This window comes from Anomalospiza imberbis, chromosome 22 (assembly GCF_031753505.1).
Source record: "Anomalospiza imberbis isolate Cuckoo-Finch-1a 21T00152 chromosome 22, ASM3175350v1, whole genome shotgun sequence".
NCBI classification, from domain to species: Eukaryota; Metazoa; Chordata; class Aves; order Passeriformes; family Viduidae; genus Anomalospiza; species Anomalospiza imberbis.
The window spans coordinates 2,778,375-2,798,948 of NC_089702.1; the positions used below are offsets into that span (position 1 = coordinate 2,778,375).

General features: G+C 42.4%; 1 protein-coding gene across 6 annotated transcripts; it reads right to left on the reverse strand.

The window, feature by feature from the left end:
- Positions 1-325: 325 nt before the first annotated feature.
- On the reverse strand, positions 326-19,756 carry NBR1 (NBR1 autophagy cargo receptor). Of its 6 annotated transcripts, none has more exons than XM_068212253.1 (21): positions 19,584-19,755; positions 16,871-16,933; positions 15,531-15,549; positions 15,128-15,150; positions 14,117-14,314; positions 13,530-13,604; positions 12,155-12,366; positions 10,838-11,002; positions 10,092-10,298; positions 9,272-9,437; positions 8,479-8,766; positions 7,913-8,065; positions 7,377-7,452; positions 6,948-7,058; positions 5,984-6,175; positions 5,728-5,862; positions 4,762-5,122; positions 4,345-4,442; positions 3,747-3,816; positions 2,935-3,040; positions 326-2,546 (listed from the first exon to the last, which is right to left on the reverse strand). In XM_068212253.1, exons 1-21 carry the CDS (start codon positions 19,740-19,742, stop codon positions 2,376-2,378), a joined length of 3,048 nt encoding a protein of 1,015 aa, XP_068068354.1. In that variant the 5' UTR covers positions 19,743-19,755; the 3' UTR covers positions 326-2,375. The 6 variants fall into 6 exon arrangements, with proteins under 6 accessions (XP_068068354.1, XP_068068353.1, XP_068068358.1 ...); XM_068212252.1 differs by having other exon boundaries at positions 326-2,549; XM_068212257.1 differs by having other exon boundaries at positions 9,272-9,431; positions 19,584-19,754.
- Positions 19,757-20,574: the final 818 nt, after the last annotated feature.

Consider the following 20,574-nt stretch of genomic DNA (forward strand, 5'->3'; position numbering starts at 1 on the left):
GCGGACCGGCGCGGCCGTGTGAAGGTTTTCCGTAACCGAAGCGGAAAGGCGCTTCCGTCTCCAGCGAAGGCCGGCGAGCTGCGCGTAGCCGGTGTTGCACACACCGGGCACGGAGCAGAACGGCGCGGGGAGCCGGCCCGGGCCTTGTGGCAGGAGCGCGGGCCCCGCTTGTGTCCCCGGCCGGAGCAGCCGGGGCCGCGCGGGCCGGGCAGTGGCGAGGGACGGCCGGGGCAGGGGAACAGCCGGGGCTGCCGTGCCTGGAGGAGCAGGGCTACGAACCCCCCAGAGCCTGTGCTCACCCGAAATAAGACACAGAGGTCATATCTGCTCTATAGAATATATTATAAATTATATCATGCGTCCATTAACAAAATATACAAAGCCAACAGAAATATATCTATCTTAAGCCTGAGCATACAGCATCTAAACTCTAGGAAAAAGGAGCCTAAAGAGAACAGCATCTCACACCTGCCACTTCAATCTGCAGTGAAGTGCTCCTCCTCAAATGTTTTAGTTTTGTACTTTATGAACACATGAACATTCCAAGTACAAAGGTACACATGGCAAACGTGGGTCCTGCTGGGCCTGACAGACCCCAGCAAATACAACCACACTGTGCTTCAAAGTGTCATCTGCTTCTGCATTTCACCCCTGCCCTTCCTCCTCCTTGTTCTGCAGTTGGCATTAGTCAAAAGATACTCAAAACAACACACCCAAGTCAAGGTGGAAAGTTACAGAAGGGTCTTTAACTGGTCCACAGCACACAGTTGTACTGGTGTACAGAGAGATGGGAAACACTGCAAAATACTTCTACTGTATTTCAAAATAAACATTTAAGAGTATATCTTCCACAATCTATAAAAATAGGTTTAAAACGGAAGTGGTATGATACATTTGTTTTCTTGAACTATTTCAATGGCATTTTATCTCTATGGGTACTAAAGTCTTTTAAAAAATTACTGATAACCTGGTCAGCACAATACTGACACTGTGACAAAACAGAATACTAGTCTGAAGCAGGAGCAATATAAAATATTTTAGAATCAATGGTCTCTTACTGCAGCAAGGAAAAATGTTTACTTGAAAGTAAGAACGTAGCCAACACTGTCACCTGCTGAGGGACTGAACTCTGAGGAGTTACCTGGATACCCCACTGCACAGCAGTGTCTGGTGCTCATTTATGTCATTCTTCAGAATCAAATCTCTCAGCATATTTAGAAGGGAATTCTTAGATTTCCAAATTAAATATGGGCATCTAAAAATCTTACGAGAAAATGAATTCTACAGATGTGGCTATGGAAACACAGAACCAGCTAAAACCATCAGAGGAGACTGTACATTTGAAAGTGCTTGAGTCAATGCATTTTTCAAACTCTAATGTAAAGTTATGTGATCCCTGCTTCAAGCATTCTTTCCATTCCTAAACATCACCAAAATCTGTACTCCAGTTCAGGTCCGGGTTCCCACACATTCTTGCATTTTTTATGTGGTATTAACAGAGTAAAATGTTTGCACTATAGTGAAAAAAGGTAATGGTCAAATTTTTAATTTTTTTACAAAGAGCCTGTAAAGATTCCTAGAAAAGCCTTTCCTACCCTGACACTCCATTTTAACAAAACGTTTCATGTAGGTTATACTTCTACTGTTAGAGATCTGCTGTGCACTATCATTACAGGTTCAATTGCTGGTGGTAATTCTCCTGCTTCATTCTGCTACAAGAAGCAACAACTTTACTGGTATTCATCAGCTGAACTGTAGTTTCACTTTTAGACTTTTCAAAAGTCTGTTGATGATTCAAGATGGCTTTTTTTTATGAGCAACTTCTTTTTCTGAGAATAATTTGTAAGATTTAAATTTGTCACTTTACTATCACACATTGGAAAAAAAATTACTAAATCCTCAGAAGAAACAAAGAAACTCCTAGTTTCAGGCATCTCTTGTAAATTAAGCAGGACTACATTTTACAGCAGCATTTTACACTGGGTTTCTATTCCAAAGCTAATTAAGCCAACAAAAAAGTATTTCCAGCTGCCTAAAATAAAAAGTAGATACACAATAAAATGGGAAGTTCTCATCTGGGTACAAAGTTTATCTCTACATGATTCCCTGGTGAAAGGATTTGATCTGAAATCAGAGATTTAAAGACTACTCATTTAACTAAGAGGTCCAAATAATAACTGAAATTCTGGTATCCATTTCAAGAGATGCCACAGGGGTTGTTTGATATTTCCATGAGGGTAAAAAGAAGTCAAATGCTCAAAGAAAAGCTGAAGCTTTAAGTCAAACCTCCAAACAGAGAGCAGCTTTGGAGCAGCCTGCTACTCTTTAATTAGAGTTTACTCAATGAAGACTATTCCTCTCTCTACCAGACAGGTTCAGCACCTACTGCACCAGTCTCTGTTACTGATCTGAAGCAATTCAGTTACCACCTCAATCATGTTATTGTTGTGTTTCTTCAGCAGCCGCAGGTTTAACTGCCTGTCACAGAATCCCATCTCACACAGACTGGACAGCAGAGAGGCAGTCTGCTCTTCTGGAGCTGCAGGCTGCTGAAAACAAAAGGGAGTAAGAGAAGTTTAAAAAGCTAATTTATTTTTTGCCATTTGAACTAGCAGCCCTGCGTTATACTAGAATCAAACTGAGGCACGGAGGCATTTCTGGCCCCATTTAAGCCATTTATAATCCCTTTCACTGCTCACTTACAAAGGTGAGCTACTACTCTTACATAATGCTACAAGAGACATGCTTTCATCCCTATGGCATGGATTTCCCAGTCTGCTGAGAGCAGCAAACCTCAAAGGGACACCATCAAACTTAACATTTTACTCTTACATGAATTCCAATATAGAATAGTGATACACTTAAAAAACATCCACCTGTAAATTTAAGGTTGTCATTCTATGAAACTCACATAGCACACAGAAAGACATTCACCTGTTCAATAATGGGTGGTCCAGCAAATAATGCTTTGTAGGCAGAAGCAGCAACTGACAAAGCTCCTTTCATGAGTTCTCCTGCAATGCTGCTGCCTTGAGGGTACCTGTGAGGAGACCAGGTGCTGCTTTAGGGTCAGCAAAGCCAAGGGTTTGTTTCAGTGAAATGCAAGCTGCTGCCTGTTGAGGCAAGGACTGTGGCAGACAACAGCCTGTGATCCAGAGGAATCAGCCGTGTTTGGGAAGTGAGCTACACAAGAAGCTCATTCCTTTTTCTTGACACCTTTTATTAAATTGTGGCTGTATGCTTTCTGTGAAGGGACCTTTTGTAAAGAGTTCAGTGCTCTCATCTAGAAGAGAACATACCTACATGAAAGCTGTGCACTGACACATCCATTCAGAGTAGGGTAACTTCTATTTGTTTCCTATGAATACTTAAGTTACTTGATATTCTACTCAACATTTTGACTTACCTCTCCAATCTCAGTATTTTAAGACTACTTTATAGCTAGCTTGTAAAATCCCCATCCTAAGAATCCTGAGATTTCCAGGAAAAAAACCCACAGAACTTTAGAAGCATTCAACTTGAGCTCTTCATTAATTTTGGCTTGCCAGTTCTGCATCCTTTTGATTTGTGCCCAAGTAGAAACCAAAATCTTATGAAAGCATAGCATGTTTGCTTTAAGAAGGGAGGCCTCTCTCCCAGTTAATGACTACATGAAATCTGTAGGCCAGAGCTTTTTCCTAGGTGTCTAATTAAGCTGTTCTCAGTCTAAAATAGTGTTTGTGAAGTCAGGGCTTCACCTTCATTACCTCGGGTATTCTGAGAACTTAGTGAGAAATGCAGAAGATCCTGGCCCATGAGTATCTTCACCACTGGGTTCTGGAAGAGGAAGACAAAATGTCAACATGTCCAGTGGATGACAATTAAGTTGGAGAAATGCAACACAATAAATAAACAGAAAAAAAGTGTGTCTCAGTACAACAGTAATACTCTAAGTTCAGTTATGCAGACCAGGTATCCAGGACTCTCACTGCAGTGAAAGCAGTCAAGATTTTCAGAACCATATGACTGATTCACCAGTGGTGTTTAACACAAGAGGAACTGCTGTCTCAGTGACTGTAACAGCAGCTTAAATACATAGCTCATCAATTCCAGAGCAAGGCAATTTTCCAGATGCCTGTAAGTACTTTTGAGTATCCTCTTAACATTACCCATAATAGATCAATTAAGTCAATTATTTCTTTATTTGCAACATCCATATAGCAAAAGTTCAACACTCAGAGAAAAACTAAAATCTTTACTTGGCAGATTTCTGCTCTCCTCAAGAGAAAGAAGATATCAAATTCAATACTAGGCATAAGGAATGGGTGATAGCAATAGTCTGCACCATTTAAATACTGTCAGTACCTTCTCTTTGTATTTGATCATGAGAAGCAGAAGTGATATGCTCCGAAGCTGGTGTGTTTGGTTCTTGGAAGATAGCATTCTGAAGAGATGAAAGATTCCTGAGAACATAAAGCAAAAACATCACTACTTTTATTCTACGTGTACACACATAAATAAGTCACAGTAACAGAAAAAAGAAAAAACTTCACATGCTCCCTTCTCTCCCTCTCTTGCACTCACCTAAATCAGTGAGTTAAAAATATAGAGCCTAAAATAGAGAGCCTAAATCAAGCTCTATAAAGTTGCAGGATTTAAGAACATTTAACTCAGTATATGATAAAAATTTTGTTACAACAATTCCTGCTTGGAAAGTACCAGACCGTGCAGACTGTACAGCAATACCAGCATCACCATTTTGTTCTTGTCCCCAAATCATACCTTTGTGCCTGGGGTAAGCAGTCCACAGCTGCTGGGGTTAATGGTACTGCAGCCAGTGTTTGAGAAGTTGTCACTGTATCACTGACCCTCTGGATCTGTGGCTGGCTTCCCCCTTCTGGGTTCTCTGCTACTGTTTCAGGTTCTCCCATCTTTTCTAAACCAGGCTGAGAAAGAGCTGAACTATACATGGAGTCACCCAACGGCCGACTGGTGTCAAAGCACTCAGGGAGAATAATGATGTAGTCCTCTGAGGAAGCAGAGGAGCACTGACTCTGATCATCATCTTTGTCATCTTCCTCTTCATCACAATTACCAGTACCACTACGGGGGCTTGTGCTCTCATTAGACAGTGGAAGGTCCCCTAGTAGGAAAAAAATGGAGGTATTAACCATTGTCCATTTTGTGTGGACAACAGCACAGACAGAATTCTCCCCAGCTGTAAGAGACAAGTATTTAGAGACAACTGTAAACCTTAGCTGCTGCCATTAATGGTGTAATTTTCCCTGTTGTGGGGAGGGTGTAGTGTGAAAGAGTAATAGATCTTAACGTTAAGTCTTTGCAAATATGCTGCTGGTATTAATGCTCACAGTAAAAACTGGAGTAAGAGCTACACTGAGAACTTAAACTGTAGTTTTCAGCTCCTGAATTACACACATTAGAAACATGGTCAGAAACATTGCAAGCTACATGTAGAAAATATGGAGACACCATGTATAACATATAAGCACTTATTTGGATACCCAACTGGAACCTTTTGGATTCAATTTCACTTCTTTAAAAAGCAGCTGTTAAACTAGCTGCTTGTTAAAGTACTGACACCGATTTTCTGATGTAATGATTCTCACAACTGGGACAATCTAACAATTCTCCTCATCTAATGAAGATCAGTTTCCTAGAACAGTGTCAGATCTTCTTACACATGATTTTTTTACAGCTTTACCTTACATTCAAGCCCATTTTACTTACCACATGAATTTTCTGTCACTGGCTCTGACTGATGAATCTTTGTTTCCTTTTTGGAAGTGGAATTACTATTTATCATAGGAGATTCTTCAGTTATCGTATTACAGCTGAAGGTGTCTTGCAGTGTTTGTAAAGAATCTAATAAAACCAATCAAGAAAAACAATTAAATGGTATCAACCACCTGAGCTGAGCGATTTGTGTCTCATGTCTGACTGCAAACAAGTCAAATCAGAGAAGGCAGCTAATGACAGCACTTACTCTGGAGGACTTTGGGGTTTTTTTGTGGGGGCTTGTGGTCAGGTGCAGCATCCAGGGTCAGAGATCGAATTACAGTTTCACAGACAAACTGAGTCCCACTCATATCTTCTTCTCCTTCCTCCTGGTTCAATGCATGCTCAGTTTTCACTTTCACCGCAGAAGAGTCCACAGAAAGGCAGGCTTCTGCCATTCCTTGGAAAGAGAAACATAACAGATTTTACCACCACAACAAAGAAATGTAACTATAAGAAGAATTTTTTAGACCGGTCTCAGCTAATATTGATTCTGTGTGTTAGTTCTTTCTAAAAATTGAATTCAGCTCAAGTTGAACACAAAAGTGATTGAGAAGTATGGGGAGCACACCTGGAGTGTTTGGAGTATAACCTAGTCTATAAAGGGCAGATGGTTAATTCTCCCAACAATTCTAGTGGTCAGACAAATCAAAAGAAGCATTTGAAAGGACTTTATACAAGGGCATGCAGAAATAGGACAGCAGGGAATGACTTTAACATGGAGGAGGGTATATTTAGATTAGGTATTAGGCAGAAATTCTTCCTTTTGAGGGTGGGGAGGCCCTGGCACAGTTTGCCCAGAGAAGCTGTGGCTGCCCCATCCTTGGAAGTGTCCAAGGCCAGGTTGGATGAGGCTTGGAACAGCCTGGGATAGGGGAAGCTGTCCCTGCTCATGGCAGGGGGGTGGAACTCAATAATCTTTAAGGTCCCTTCCAACCCAAACCATTCTGTGATTCTATGATTTCTATTTCCAATCTATATATATTATGCTCCAACCTCTAGAATCACTAACTAGTGTCAGACTCCAGGTTGATGAGCCAAACAACCTTTTTTTTTTTTTCCAAAGAAGGGGAAGGCATTAGTTAGAATTCCTTTTAGACATCGGTTTGCTGACTACAGAGAAGTGACAATATCCTCCCTTCACCCCCAAGCTCCTCAGGACTACTGCTTACCAGGCACTAGTTTAAATCCACTCCCCTCGTTCTCCTCCTCTATCTGACCTAAGCCAGGTTTCTCCAGCAAGGGGCTGTCACGTGGCAAAGGGGACATGCATGGAGTCATGTCTGGAAAACACAGGGAGCAAAGACAATTGGCACTAAAGGAGAAGGAGCCTCCACGAGATAACATTCTTAAAAGTTATTCTTTTTAAGGGACATTCTTTCAAGACTGAAGAAACTTAGTTATTTTAAAAGATAATCTGGTGGAATAAACAACTAACTTTGCATTACTCTGCCACTGGCTGTGCAAAGAAAATGGCAGCATTCCTCAACATCTGGAATGTTATGTTCTTGGGGATATGAAGGTGAAAAGAAGCCAAGACTGAAGAACACAAAGGATAGCTGTCTGTGCTCGAGAGAGCACACAGAACACAAGAGCCTTACCAACAGGAGTATTGTGGGGCACTCGCTCCAATTCCTGCACAATATTAATGTCCAACAGCTCAAAGGACAGCAAATCCTGCAGGAAAGAACACACACAGTTTCCATGAGCAAACTCTGAAACTGAATCATATCTGTACCTGGCAGCACAGATCCCACTGATGTACAAAAACCACTTTGTTCCTCAACACAATCTCAGGGGTCAGTTTTCCCACAACATATATTTACATCACTGAATATGGTGCACAAATTGGGGCAGCAAGGGACAAAGTTAAGAACTCTCTTGCTAGGGCCAGAGAAAGACTCAATGCTGATTCTTGTTTGAGAATCTTAATCTGTCCTACACATACCTTCCACATAATGACAGTGCCTAGTACCAGTTTGAGTAAAGAGCTCTGCTATGTAAAATGCAATACTCTTTCTGAAAACAGAGTGGCCATTTTCAGAGCTCAGAAGTTTTACTCTTACAGATGTCTACCTACCTAAACATCAAACCCAAGGTGGTTTGCTTTATATTTACCTGAATTTTAGCACTTTACCTGTGCAGTGAGGAGATCGACAGATGGGATATAAAATTCTCTCTCACTTGGCAGATTTTTGATCTTTAAAGGAACAGTTGGCAGAGATATTTCAGCCTGCTCTGCAATTTCACCTATCAGCTGAGCACCTGTTTCTGTCTCTAAGGAAGCATCCTAGAAAAACAAAAAGACAGAAGCCCCTTAGCCACAGTAAATAAAACATCACATGAACTCTAAATCCTGAATTTTGTGTAAACACACAAGTAATTTGAAAGAAATTTAAATCAACTCATTACAGACTCAAAAGGACAAGACCTAACAAAGAGAAATGCTGCAGCATTTCAGTTCAAAGAAGTAGACAAACAGCTGCAACAGACTGATAGCTAATGTCATGCCTGTCAAAAAGAACTACTTCAGAACTTATAAATGCAATAGATGTTTTATTTCTTTCCTATTAAAAATAAAACTTAAAAGCAAACAGCTACAAGAATCCCCCTAAATAGTTAGGAATACTATGCCAAATAATATATAATGCTCCTTCTCCTAGGTAATTCTGGGCTGCCCCAAATACCAGGTGAGTGACTTGCCTGTTTGGTTCTGGAAGCACTACTCTTCTGACAGGACTCAGAATCCTTCCAATCACTTTCTACGTAGTCAGCAGCTGGAGAGGGATCCACAACAATACTGCACCAGATCCTTGGCCCAAACTGTTCCCCTCTGTGTGACAGTCTCCAGTGAGAAGTGTAAGTTCCTTCTATGTTGGGAGCTACAAACTCAACTGAAACAGTTCCTACTTGTCCAGATGGAAGGGATGGCACTATCACATCTTTCTTCTCGGCAGATGCCAAGGTCAGATTACCCCACATAAGTTTCAACTGAAATATAGAACAGAAAAAGCCAAAAGGTAACTTCTCAAGCTTCTCTGCAAAGTGTGGGCAGTAGGAAGCAGAGTTCCTCTGCTGAAAGGTCTTGTAGGTACCAGGCATGGAGAAGACAGGCTGCTAGTACACATCCTCACAGTAGTCACTATCAGCACAAAGATACCCCCATCTTTCAACACAAAGGCAGCCACTCGCAGAACAAAGGGTTTTGGAGGTCAGAAAAGCAACAGAGCAGTTGTAAACAGGGTCAGACTGCACCATTATAACATGGGGGACACACTATTAATGGGAAATACGTTCAGTGATGGTACTCTGAATCCCTTCCTTCCTATAGCCTACACTTGTAAAGAGTACCTCCACAGCCTATTGCCTCAGAATTCCCAGCTGTGAATCAACAGGCCAAAGGAAATCTTAAACAGGTCCTAACAGAGAATTCACCTACAAACATTATCTCCCAGAATGATTTTAGTGTGTAGAAGGAAGAGCAAAGGCAAGATACCTTTGTGTCTGAGCTCCATTCCACATTGCCAGTATTTTTCATTCGCCAGTGTTTGATAAACTTTGTTCCTGGTTTCAAGTGAGTACCATCAGGCAAATTCTCATCCACAAATACTGCACTTAGTGTTGGGACAATTGCTTGGAAGGGCTGACTAGGACTCCTGGGACTGGAGAGAGGAAACAAAAAAAAATACACCAAAACTGAAGTTCAGATGCTGATTGATGTTAATTTGGCTTTTAAATGCCCTAAATGGAAGGGATTAATTAAATAAACTAGCTATACATGTTTTATACTGCACATTCATAAACTCAAAGGGAGTGGGAAATAAGCAGAGCAGTTGCCTGCAAAGGCTGCTGTCTAATGAACCTCAGCTTAAAAGCACATTAAAAAAAAAAAAAAAGAAAAAACAGCACTGAACATAAATATACAGAATGTACTTGACTTTATGCAGACACACTTAATAAAGCAAGAAGATAGAGACTTTTTAAAAACTGGCAGTAAATGTTAATTTACACTGTATGAGCATGCATGTGTATGCAATAATCCTAGGCACTCCCCTTCCTCTTAAATCTACATAAATCACTACATTTCTGGTAATAACCATCAGTCACCTTTTTTTTTTTCATTTCTCCTACTCTCCTCTCAATTAAAAACACTCTACCTTTAAAATGGCATTTGGACAAAATTCTCACCCAGTCAAATGACAAATCACATTTCAAATGAGCAATTCCATAACTTTCCTCCTGTTACTTTAACTTGGTCTCATAGCGAAAGGGCAGACAGCACAACTACCAGATGCTCAGTTAACAACAAGCCTTACAGGAAGGTGTTAGGCTGGACACTCTCAGATTTCAGAGTAGGTGAGCCATTTGTTTCCAATACATGGATAGAGTTCCACAGATGAATTTTCCTGTGCAATTTTAGCTGCTTTTTGAGCTCTCGGACCTCTGCTTTTCGCTGTTTCTTTTCTGCTCGCAATCTCTGCTTCTCTGCCTTCAGAAATCTTTTGTCCATCTGTTTCTGGAGCCTGTAGAACAATTAACACAAATTATTACATTAAGCTGATCAGAATTTATCTTTAGCCAACACTGCGTTAGTCTCAAGGGAACCCTTCAGGAAAACAGCCCATGCTTCTGGGCTGGACACCAAATGATTTTAAAAGAACATCCTCACAGTTGCTTGTGGAACTATTTTGAATGGTCTCTGAAAGAACAAAAAAAGACAGACACAGAATGCTCAAAGAAAATAGCTCAAAGTTTGCTACCCATCTATGACACAAAAGTCTTTGTTATTAAAAACACTGTAAGATTTATGACTTAGGCCCTTTATAGAAAGTTTGCTACCCATTTATGACACAAAAAGTCTTTGTTATTAAAAACACTGTAAGATTTATGACTTAGGCCCTTTATAGGTACGTAGCTATTTCTAGCTACTCACAACAAAGTTTGAGAACCACTTTCATTTCTTGCTACCTCTAAAATAAAAGCTGAACCTCAACTCCCACACAGGTGTTTCCACTTGCAATCAGGCCAATCTTGCCAGGCATTGCCAGGTGCCACCATTTACCTGACTTGCTCCAGAGTGGCAGGCAGGCGTGGGGCGAGCTCTGCCAGGCTGTAACTGTCAGTGACACAGGGGATGGGTCTGCGCAGCTTTAACAAGACGTGGTTTGGATCATGAGCATATGCTCCTGCCTCACACTCTTCACAGATATTGTAGGCTGGACAAAGGCTGCAAAGCACAAAAGACAGAAGGTCACCAAGAGGCAAAGAATTTCTGCAGAGAAACAATTTTGTATCATGCTACTACCATAAGCAGTTTCCAAGTGACAGCAGCTGGATGTCTCACTTACAGATCAGTACTTGGAGCTATGTGGAATACCTACATGATTATCTCTCTTCTTGGCAAAACTGCAACACAGTTCCCACTTCTTTGAACACAATCAGAAAAAAATTGATGCTTCCTTTAGCACAAGTGACTAAAATTGTTGCTACAAAGGGCAGAACATTTTATCAAAATCCAGTGCCAGAAACAGCACCATACTTATGAAAATACAGAGGCTAAGTCAACAAGCATTCAGGGATGCAAAGCAGATTGCTCCTCCAGGAACAGGACTGATAAAAACCAGACTGTCATCTCCTGCCAGCAAGGAAAAAAAACAATCCAAGTAAAAACTCTTGTTGGCATTTTATCCACTGCTTCTGCCTAGTCCCAAAATGCTAATCTTTACATAAAAATGCTGTTCTCGTTCAAATAAAACTCTCACTTTTAACACCTCACTTAAGACATCCATCAAAATCTATTTCATATTATTAAACAGACAACAGTGCAATCATTAAGAAAAAATATGACTTGCCTTAGTCTCACTGACTCAGAACCAAACATCTGTTACAGACTAAGTGGTTCTAAGTCTTGCTTTTTTGTTTAGTCAACCAAACAAAACCTTTTCCAATACAATTACTGCATGTCCAGTACAGATAACGTAGTCATTGAGAACACAGCTATAAAGTTCTCTGAACTGTGTTCATTGAGAATACAGCATTATAAAGTGCTCTCACTTTAACAATCACCTTTTCTCAAAAGAGTATTAATCTTGCTTTTATGCAGATAAAGTCTAGTGACCACAGGAGAGAACATCAGCTGTCCACATAGCAGACATTCTGAAATGTCCAGCAGGCTGCAGATCAGGAACCCAGAAGTACCTAACCCCAAGACAGTTTCTCACTCACTCACTCACTGGCTGTGTCTGGCAGGTCCCCCACTCCCAGCTGCACTGAAATGTCCAGCAGGCTGCAGATCAGGAACCCAGAAGTACCTAACCCCAAGACAGTTTCTCAGTCACTCACAGGCTGTGCCTGGCAGGTCCCCCACTCCCAGCTCTACCTGCACTGGTAGCGGACCCCGACAATGCGAGCCTGGCAGCTGCAGCAGGACATGAGCCAGTCACACTGGCTGCTGCTCCCCGACGGGCTCTCCGCAGGTGCTGCTGCAAATGGGCTCTCACAGAACTCTGGAGGCTGACTGCAATGAACAAGCTTCTCATACAGCTTCTGCTCCAGCCTCTCAACGGTCTCCTTAACTACTTGTTCCCTGAACTGGAAAGAAATTAAAGCAGTCATGAATGAGACCCAGCTATTAAGTTTGAAATGTTGAGTTACATTGTCACAAGTCTCCCAATCTGTCAGTAACCGTAGATTACTTCAGAATCATTTCCCCTACTGCCAGCACATGCTTCATAAAATTATGATAATATATAATATCACACAATATTATCATGTTATTATATTTTCATATACATTATATATAACATATACCATATGATAATATAGAAAATATATAAACAAATACCACATTCCTCAGAGAGGACTTTTATTTTAGAAAATACCAATCCAGAGCTTTAAGAAGGCAAGTTAAAAATCACATATTTGTGCTTACAATACTGTTTTTGTTCCATAAGCTTGCATGAAGGGAAGGATACTCATCTCCAAAACAATTACCACAACTCCCAAACCCCTCTGAACTCTCTACCATTAAGTTCTGATTTGCCCATCAGTGATGTCTTAAACATAACCATGAACTTCCCCTAATTTTTAGTTTGTATAAATAGGTGGCAAAGGAAAGGAGACTCTAGAGAAAAAAACTTAAAAGATAAATGCACATAGCTTCAAGAATTTGCTAGCTGATGGATTCTTTGCAGTGATATCAAACTGCTTTTCAGTGATATTTATTAGCTGTTCAAAACAAATCAACATCCACCTCTTAACTGTAGCTTAATGTCAATGGCTTCCTGGAAGTATTTTCTCAAAGTGAACAGTCAAGAAAAGTAAGGTTATCAAATGCTCTGCTTTCAATCACAGGAACCAAAAGTATTGCCCTGGTGAAACTGGGCAATCAAGAGCAACACTGTTCATGCTCTCCCACAATGAGTGGTCTGGAATTCCTGTGGCTGTCTGGAGTGCCACAAGGATTCTGTTATGGGAGCTACTTAAAACTACACTCAAATTAAATCAAAGGCATAAACATTCCACTTTTCACAAGTGGTATGGATGAAGTTTATGGTGTTGAGAGTTTTTTTTTAAGGTATCCCTTTCACTGCAGATATAGTTAGGCATCTAGTTCTCATTAAGATCCTGGTCACAAGTGCTGATGGCAAGAGCGTCCAGGTGTGTAAAGTCAGGCATCACAAAGATCTCTTCCAACAACAATACAACTTCTTATGTATTTAAGTATATCAAAACTTACAAGCCAATACACTTACTGTTTCCAAGTAGCTAGTAAACCATTCTGGAGGATTTTCATTTGTGCTTTCTGTTCTGGTCTGATTTGATTTTTGCTGGGGGGAAAAAAACCAAAACAAACAAAAAAGTATGCAAAGTTAAAAAAAAAATCCTCAACACAGCAAGCTAACTGCTGAAATAGCTTTTAAGTGTCTTTATAGAAAAATATTTAAAGTTCTTCAGAAAACAGTGGAGAAGCAACACAAAGTAGGCACTGGCATTTTCCTGAAACATTCCTGCCTCATTAGCATTTGTGTGTCATTACACACCAAAGAAGTCAACTCAGCCAGAAGTTACCAGATGGCAATGATGGCTTCAGGAGATGAATTGCTCTGTTTATCAAAATGCTTAAGAGTGGTCAACATGAAAGCACTGGTATTTCTAAAGACAGCATCAAATTATCCTCTTGAAGATATTCAAACTATTTAGTGAGCTTCAACAGGTGCAGGTAGCTAAAACAGAGACCAACTTCTGAACTCAGTTTTTATATATGGCTAAAGAGGACAATCAGTCTACAAAGTGAATTACATTTATTAATTCTTTGTTTTAATGCAGCTCAGCTTCTTACCTGAATGGTCAGCTCCTGGTCATTTTTGAATTCTTCCTCTAACCCCTGAGCTATCGTGGAATAATGCAAAAGTGGTTTCTTCTCATCTTTAAGAAGCACCAGCTTTTCTGTCACATTTTTTTCATGTAGTTGCAAAGCATGAGAGGAGTTCTTGTCATAGACATTCATCTGAAGCTGATTTCCTTGTTTAACTGCAATCTAAATAAACAGTACATACATACACCATGTTTTTCACTTACAATCAGCATACACAATCTGTAGAAATACAGTATTACACTACATTGGAGAGTTTGGCAAAAGGGTGGGGAAAGACTAACAGACACAAAAAGAAAAACTGAGAGATGCCAAGGTAGAGTCAGCTGATATTCTACTTCTGAAAGGTTATTAATATACTTATTATAAAAGTTTATTAAAAGACAAAGGATAATCATGCAAATATCCTACTGGAATTTTTCAGCCTACAATAACGTGTTCATAGGAGCCAGCAAACAATATGTTCTGCCCAGGGATTTATGATTATTTTGAAATGATCAGATTTGAAATTCAAACCATGAGCAAAAAAGTTCTGAAAGACTTAATAATGTAAAACAGAAATGTAAAGGAATGCAATTCTTATTTTGTCCAACTGCTTATAAAGTAACTAAGCATTGACTCTAATAAGTTTTAATTATATACTCCAGCAGCAGAGTCTATGTGGCAAGATTTTTGAAGGGTTTCACTAAAGCCCAATATTTCCAAATATGGGATTACTGATGAAGGATTTGAGAAAGTCAGTCCTTAACCAACCCACTGCTGCTCAGGGTCCTGAATCCTAACTGCCTATTCAACTAACTTATAAAAACAAAGACCAGCCAGGACAGAAGAATGTAATAAGACATTCAAACTACTGTCCATAGCTGGAAAACAGCTATTCTGATTTCCTGAGCCAGGTAATGCCATTTTTTTCTCAGCTACACCAATTTTAATTGGAAAAGGATGAATATATTGAAAAAAGTCAAAAAGCACATTTACCTTCAGCGCTTCTTCATATTCCTCTAAAGAAAAACAGAAAGAAATGTGAATGGCCCCTATGTCACACAACAGATGTAAGTTTATCACACAGTATTGAGAAACAATTACATGACAAGGGGCTTCCCCTACCTTCTGTAAATTTTCTTAAATTAGTGCAAGAAATTGTATATGCAACAACAAGCACACATTTTCACAGCTAAGAGCCACAACATTCCACTAATTTAGTCACTTCCAATTTTTTCCTATGGATGAAGAATTCTTTCCTTTGGGAAGAATTTGTTGCCAAATCATATACAAAAAACAAAAAATCAAAAAGCAAGCATTCTCAACTCCATCTTCAAAAAACACAAGCAACAGTTGGGGTCTCTTATCTTGATTTCACCTCAATAAAGTAGCAGCTCACCTTTGCTGTTCACGGAGACCTGCAAAGAGAAGAAACAGTGAGCAAGAGCCACAGACACGTTTTTGCAAGTCTCTTAAAATTTACACACTTCAGAATAAACGTACTTTTATTCACAGTTTCTAAAAGAGCGGTCCTTTAGACACTTGTTGTTGCCATGTTTAATCATTACCCAAACTGTGGTGCTTTGAAGCAGCCCGTGTTTGTTACTGGACTGGCACAGGAGGCAGTTCTGGCACTGCTGGCACCCAGAACAAGCCTGCTCTCCTCAGAAAGTCACTGCCTGTACCCCTGGGCTCACTGCACAAGTCCAGAGCTCAGCCCCAAGTTGCTTTAAATGCCCAGTTAAGTGTTTCAAAAGACCAATTAAGTGTTTCATAAGGCCATTCTTCTACAGAAAATCAATTATCAATTCTGCACACAGAAGTCACTAACACAAGAAGCTATTTAATCCCCACAGCATGGCAGGATTCTGAGCAGTGTTTGCTCAGTATTTCAGAAAAAAAGCTTTCAGAGATGCATCTATACATTTATATATTAGACAGGCTAGAAAATAAGGGGAGAATCATTCTCTGAAAGGTTGTTAAAAGCTTCTTGACATTTCCCCTTAGGGAAAAAAAGTAAGAACAAGAGCCCCCATCTCATTTAGTAGAGCTATAATCCAAGCAGTGAAACACTGTGTTTGCAAAAGGTCATTCTGTGTGAGAGTTACATTCCCCTCTGAATCTCTAGATAAACAAAAATAATATGAGAGGGTGAGACTGTGCCAAGCAGGAAGTTACTCAACAAGGACAACTAGAAGTAACCAATTTGTTTTCTGAGTCAGTAATCTGCTTGGAGATTACAGCAATTGCATAAAGCAAGCAGAGGATTTGAGTACACCAGATCACTGAAGCAAACATATGCTAATGACAGGGGACCTACATTTCCCAGAGGAAGGTGTCTAGAGTGAAGAGACGGGGCTTTACCACAGCTGCAAACACAAATAGTTACAACTACCTTATAAAAAATTTAAAAATAAAAAAGTTTAAAAATAAAAGCTCCTCAACAGAAACATTCCTCCCTCAGAGCACAGAGAACCCCTGGGGGTTTCAACAGGGTGGGAAAAAGAAAGGCAGTAGCTTCTAAAGAAAGTATTTTAAAATATGTATGTTGCATTAAGAGTAAAATCACAAGACTATCAGCTATTTTCTTATTAAAATGGTAACCATTCCCCCACCCCAATCTGCATAAAAGACTCTCCTGAAAGACCCACTACAAATCATCACAAGGCAGAAAAGAATTTCTGCCACCAGCCATTGTTTGGTTGGCTTATTGGGAGGGTGGGGTGGCAGGTATTATACCTCATCATTATCCTCATCAATGTATTTGATCTGAATGTTGTCCAGGTCAAATGAAACTTTAACCTGTAATGAAAAAAAAAGAACACAAAACCATAGTGATGCAGGACATCAGTTAATAATGATTATTAATTAGGATTAACATTAAAACCCTTCTATCACTCCCTTTAGTTCCTCAGTTGAAGCAAACCCTGCTTTACCAAATCCATTCCTCTGGAGCTGAACTCGTCCCAGTGCCTTCCCTCCAAGCTTTACTAACTTTCTCTAATGAAAAGAATAAACACATCTTTTTCCTCTTGCACCTTGCCCAGTTAATGTTTACTCCAAAATAAATAATAACCTTCCCATTCAAAGAGGACAAGCCCAGGGTTAACAAACTCAGTCGTGGTAAACACTGCAAAATATGAAGACAAAGGCAAACAATCCCTAAACTTTATGTTTTACATTAAAAAGCACCTGGGAGACAGCTCACAAAGGTGGTGAGCCTTTTCTCAGCCTATCAAAATTCAGAGAATAAAGCTGAGCAGTTATATTTTACATTAACAAGGCAGAAAGGGCAGCACCAAATTAACCATGAAATGAAAGCAGCTGTTTCCATATGCTGAGTCTTTGAGACTCCTGTATGTTTTTGCTCCAGGTTCCTACAAAAGCTGTATTTTTCTGTCTTGGTTTGAAGTCAGGTGTCTGCTAAGGAAGGCAGGAGCCTTCCTTGAAATGGAAAATGTAAACCCTCTCCTTCTGAATTATTATAATTTTTAAATTAAGGGGCTCTCAGGCAAAGATATGGGAATAGGAATAACAGTTCATTTTTGCACCAGGTTCCTACCAAAGCTGAATTTTTCCCAACAGAAACTCTCTGAAACAACTGACACATGTCCTGCTAGGCCAGACCTAACAGAACAGCAGCAGCAGCAGCCTCAGCCAAGAGAGGCTGCCTGGGGAGTCACAGGTGGACACACGGACACATTCTGCAGTGAACGTGCTCCAGGCAGGCTCCTCCAGCAACACATCCCGGATTTTGTGAGTGCAGTGACAGAACCAACTTGTTTTGTCTGTGGTCTGTACTTACATGGTCTGGTACCACAGATTGTTCCCTTAAACTCAGGGCAGAGTACCAGCTCACCTTACCCCTTAAAAACATCAAACACGTTGAATAAAATATCAAAATATAACAAAGACACAAGTTTAACTGATACTCCCTTGGAACAGTAATTCACACAACAGAGACAACCCTTGGCTCTACCTCAGGAAAACACTGTAACAGAACACCACACCTTGAACAAACACGCCCTGGCTCTCAGAATACCTAAGATTAAGGGCAGCACAGTGCTTACACAGTAATCTGCTTCCAGCTTTGATGCAAGCAGGATTCTGACCAGCTCAGACATTCCTGCAGGTCTACTTGCACTAAGTATTTTAGGACTGAGCCAGTGCCTCTTCCAGAGGACTGAAATACAACAAGTGAAGATGATGCAGTTCAAACTTTGAACTTGAGCAATTCATAAAACAAAACCCTCCTGCACGTGTACTGGAATATACTGGCCAGAAAAAGAGCTGAAAGACAGAAAATGATACAGCAACAAGATCTTTTCAGATGCAACTTTGAAAGCAAGCTTAGAAAAACAGAACAGCTGTGTGGAAGAGCTTTGAAAGTGATTTCTGAGAGCCAGAGAGAAGTCTGATAAGTAAAAGGATCCATGTTTACTCCTGAAAAAATTTCCTACCAAGGTTGTTGACACAGAAACCAAGAAAGAAAGAAGAATAAATAAGAGAAACCTGCAACTGCCTATTCCAATCAGCACTTTGTCTCTGGTGAGCAATGAGTAAAGTGTAAACTTCTGAGCTTTGTAAGAATGTACGAAAAGCACGCAGGCTATAATAAAAACAGTTTGAAGCCTTCTGAAAATGGAGTTGCTTTGTATTGCCTCCGTCTCAACTATGGCACAGTTGCTATAGAATTAATGTAGTAATAATAATAATAATAATAATAATGATGATGATGATGATGATGATGATGATGATGTCGTAGCCAAGGGAATCCTTACAACACAGTGTCACCCTAAGCCAATCAGGAATTGTAACTAAAACCCTGAAAACAAGCACCCAAACAAGCTCCTAACGACACCAAGCGCAGGACACGCAGACCTTCAGAAGGAACTGCCCAGGCCCGCACGGCCCGGGCAGACCCTGCTCTCCCCAAACGAGCACACACAAAGCCCCGGGAACCCCGGGACCAAACAAAAATCTATTCGTGACCCCAAAGAGCACAGGCGAATCTTCAGAAAAGCAACAGACGGGGGTTACTTCAACAAGAACGGGAAATAATAGGCATAGAATGTACTTTACGGAGGGATACAGAGCCAAACCAAGTGCCTGCAGAAAAGGGCAAAGAACACAGCTAAGACCAGCTGCTCACACAGAAAAAAAAGGGCCCGTGAGAATCTTTTTCCAAACCAGGCCGTTCACGTCAATGTAAGCACACAGCGGGAACAAAGTATACTACCAAGGAAAACAAGAAAAATCGAGACCGCAGCCGTACAAGCCAGCAGGTCTAACAGCCTGTGAAATGGAGGACACTGCCTTGGAAACGCGGCCGAGGGCTCTGCGCCCTCAAAGCCCCGCTGGCCCGGCCGGCGCCTCACCGGGCCGGCTCCCGGCGGCTGCGGCCTCTGCGGCGGACACCCCGCCCCGCCTCCCGCAGCCAGCCCGCACTCACCATGGCCTCCACATCGGCCCACGTCGTGTGCGCCGGGTGGGACACGCGGAAGGTGCGGGTGTCGCCGCGGCAGGTGACGCGCAGGCTGACCCGCGGCTCCATGGCGCGCTCCCGCGGGGCCGGGGCCGGCGGCGCCAGCCCTCCCGACAGGCACAACATGGCGGCCCGAGGGCGGCCGGCCCCCCCGCCCGCTGCGCGCGGCTATTGGCGGAGCCTCCTGTCACTCATCCAGCCCTGAGCTCTGGTTGGTCGGAGGGCGGAGCCCGGGGGGGGGTGGTCGCGGAACCACAACAATAACAGAGCCGGGCGCGCGCGCGCGCCGCGGCCACGCACGTCCGCCGACTGCGCCGCGGCGGCGCGTGCGCACGCCGGGATCACGTGGCGGCGGCGGCGGCCAATCAGCTGTCAACGGGCCGCCAATCAGAGCCAATCAGGCCGGCCCGGCCCCGCCCCGCCCCGCCCCGGGGAACGAGCCCGTCAGGGGGCGCTGCGGGGGCGCGCGCCGGCCCCGCGGCCCCGGATTGGCTGCGCGCGGCGGCGCGGGAAGGGCGCGAAAGGCGGCGCGGGGAGCGCGCGGAGCGGAGCGGAGCGGAGCGGGCTGAGGGGGGACGGGCACGGCACCGCCCGCCATGGCCTGGCCCTGACCGCACCGCCACCGGCACTGGCACCGACTGCTCTGGCCCTGACCGCACCGCCACCGGCACCGCCACCGACTGCTCTGGCCCTGACCGCACCGGCACCGGCACTGCCACTGGCACCGACTGCTCTGGCCCTGACCGCACCAGCCTGGCACTGACTGCTCTGGCCCTGACCACACCGCCACCGCCACTGGCACTGGCACTCGCACCGACTGCTCTGGCCCTGACCGCGCCGGCACCGCCACTGCCACTGTCACTGGCACCAACTGCTCTGGCCCTGACCGCACCGCCACCGCCACCGGCACCGACTGCTCTGGCCCTGACCGCACCGGCCTGGCACTGACGGCTCTGGC

Bases quoted from the DNA above. Each gene is read 5' to 3' on its own strand.
- NBR1 (XM_068212252.1), bottom strand. From the start codon at position 19,742: ATGTTGTGCCTGTCGGGAGGGCTGGCGCCGCCGGCCCCGGCCCCGCGG. The intron at 12,367-13,529 runs GTAAGTGTATTG...ATTTCTTTCCAG, and splicing joins TTACTAGCTACTTGGAAACA to TTCAGGGAACAAGTAGTTAA. The intron at 3,817-4,344 runs GTACTGACAGTA...TTCCTCTTCCAG, and splicing joins TGATCAAATACAAAGAGAAG to AACCCAGTGGTGAAGATACT.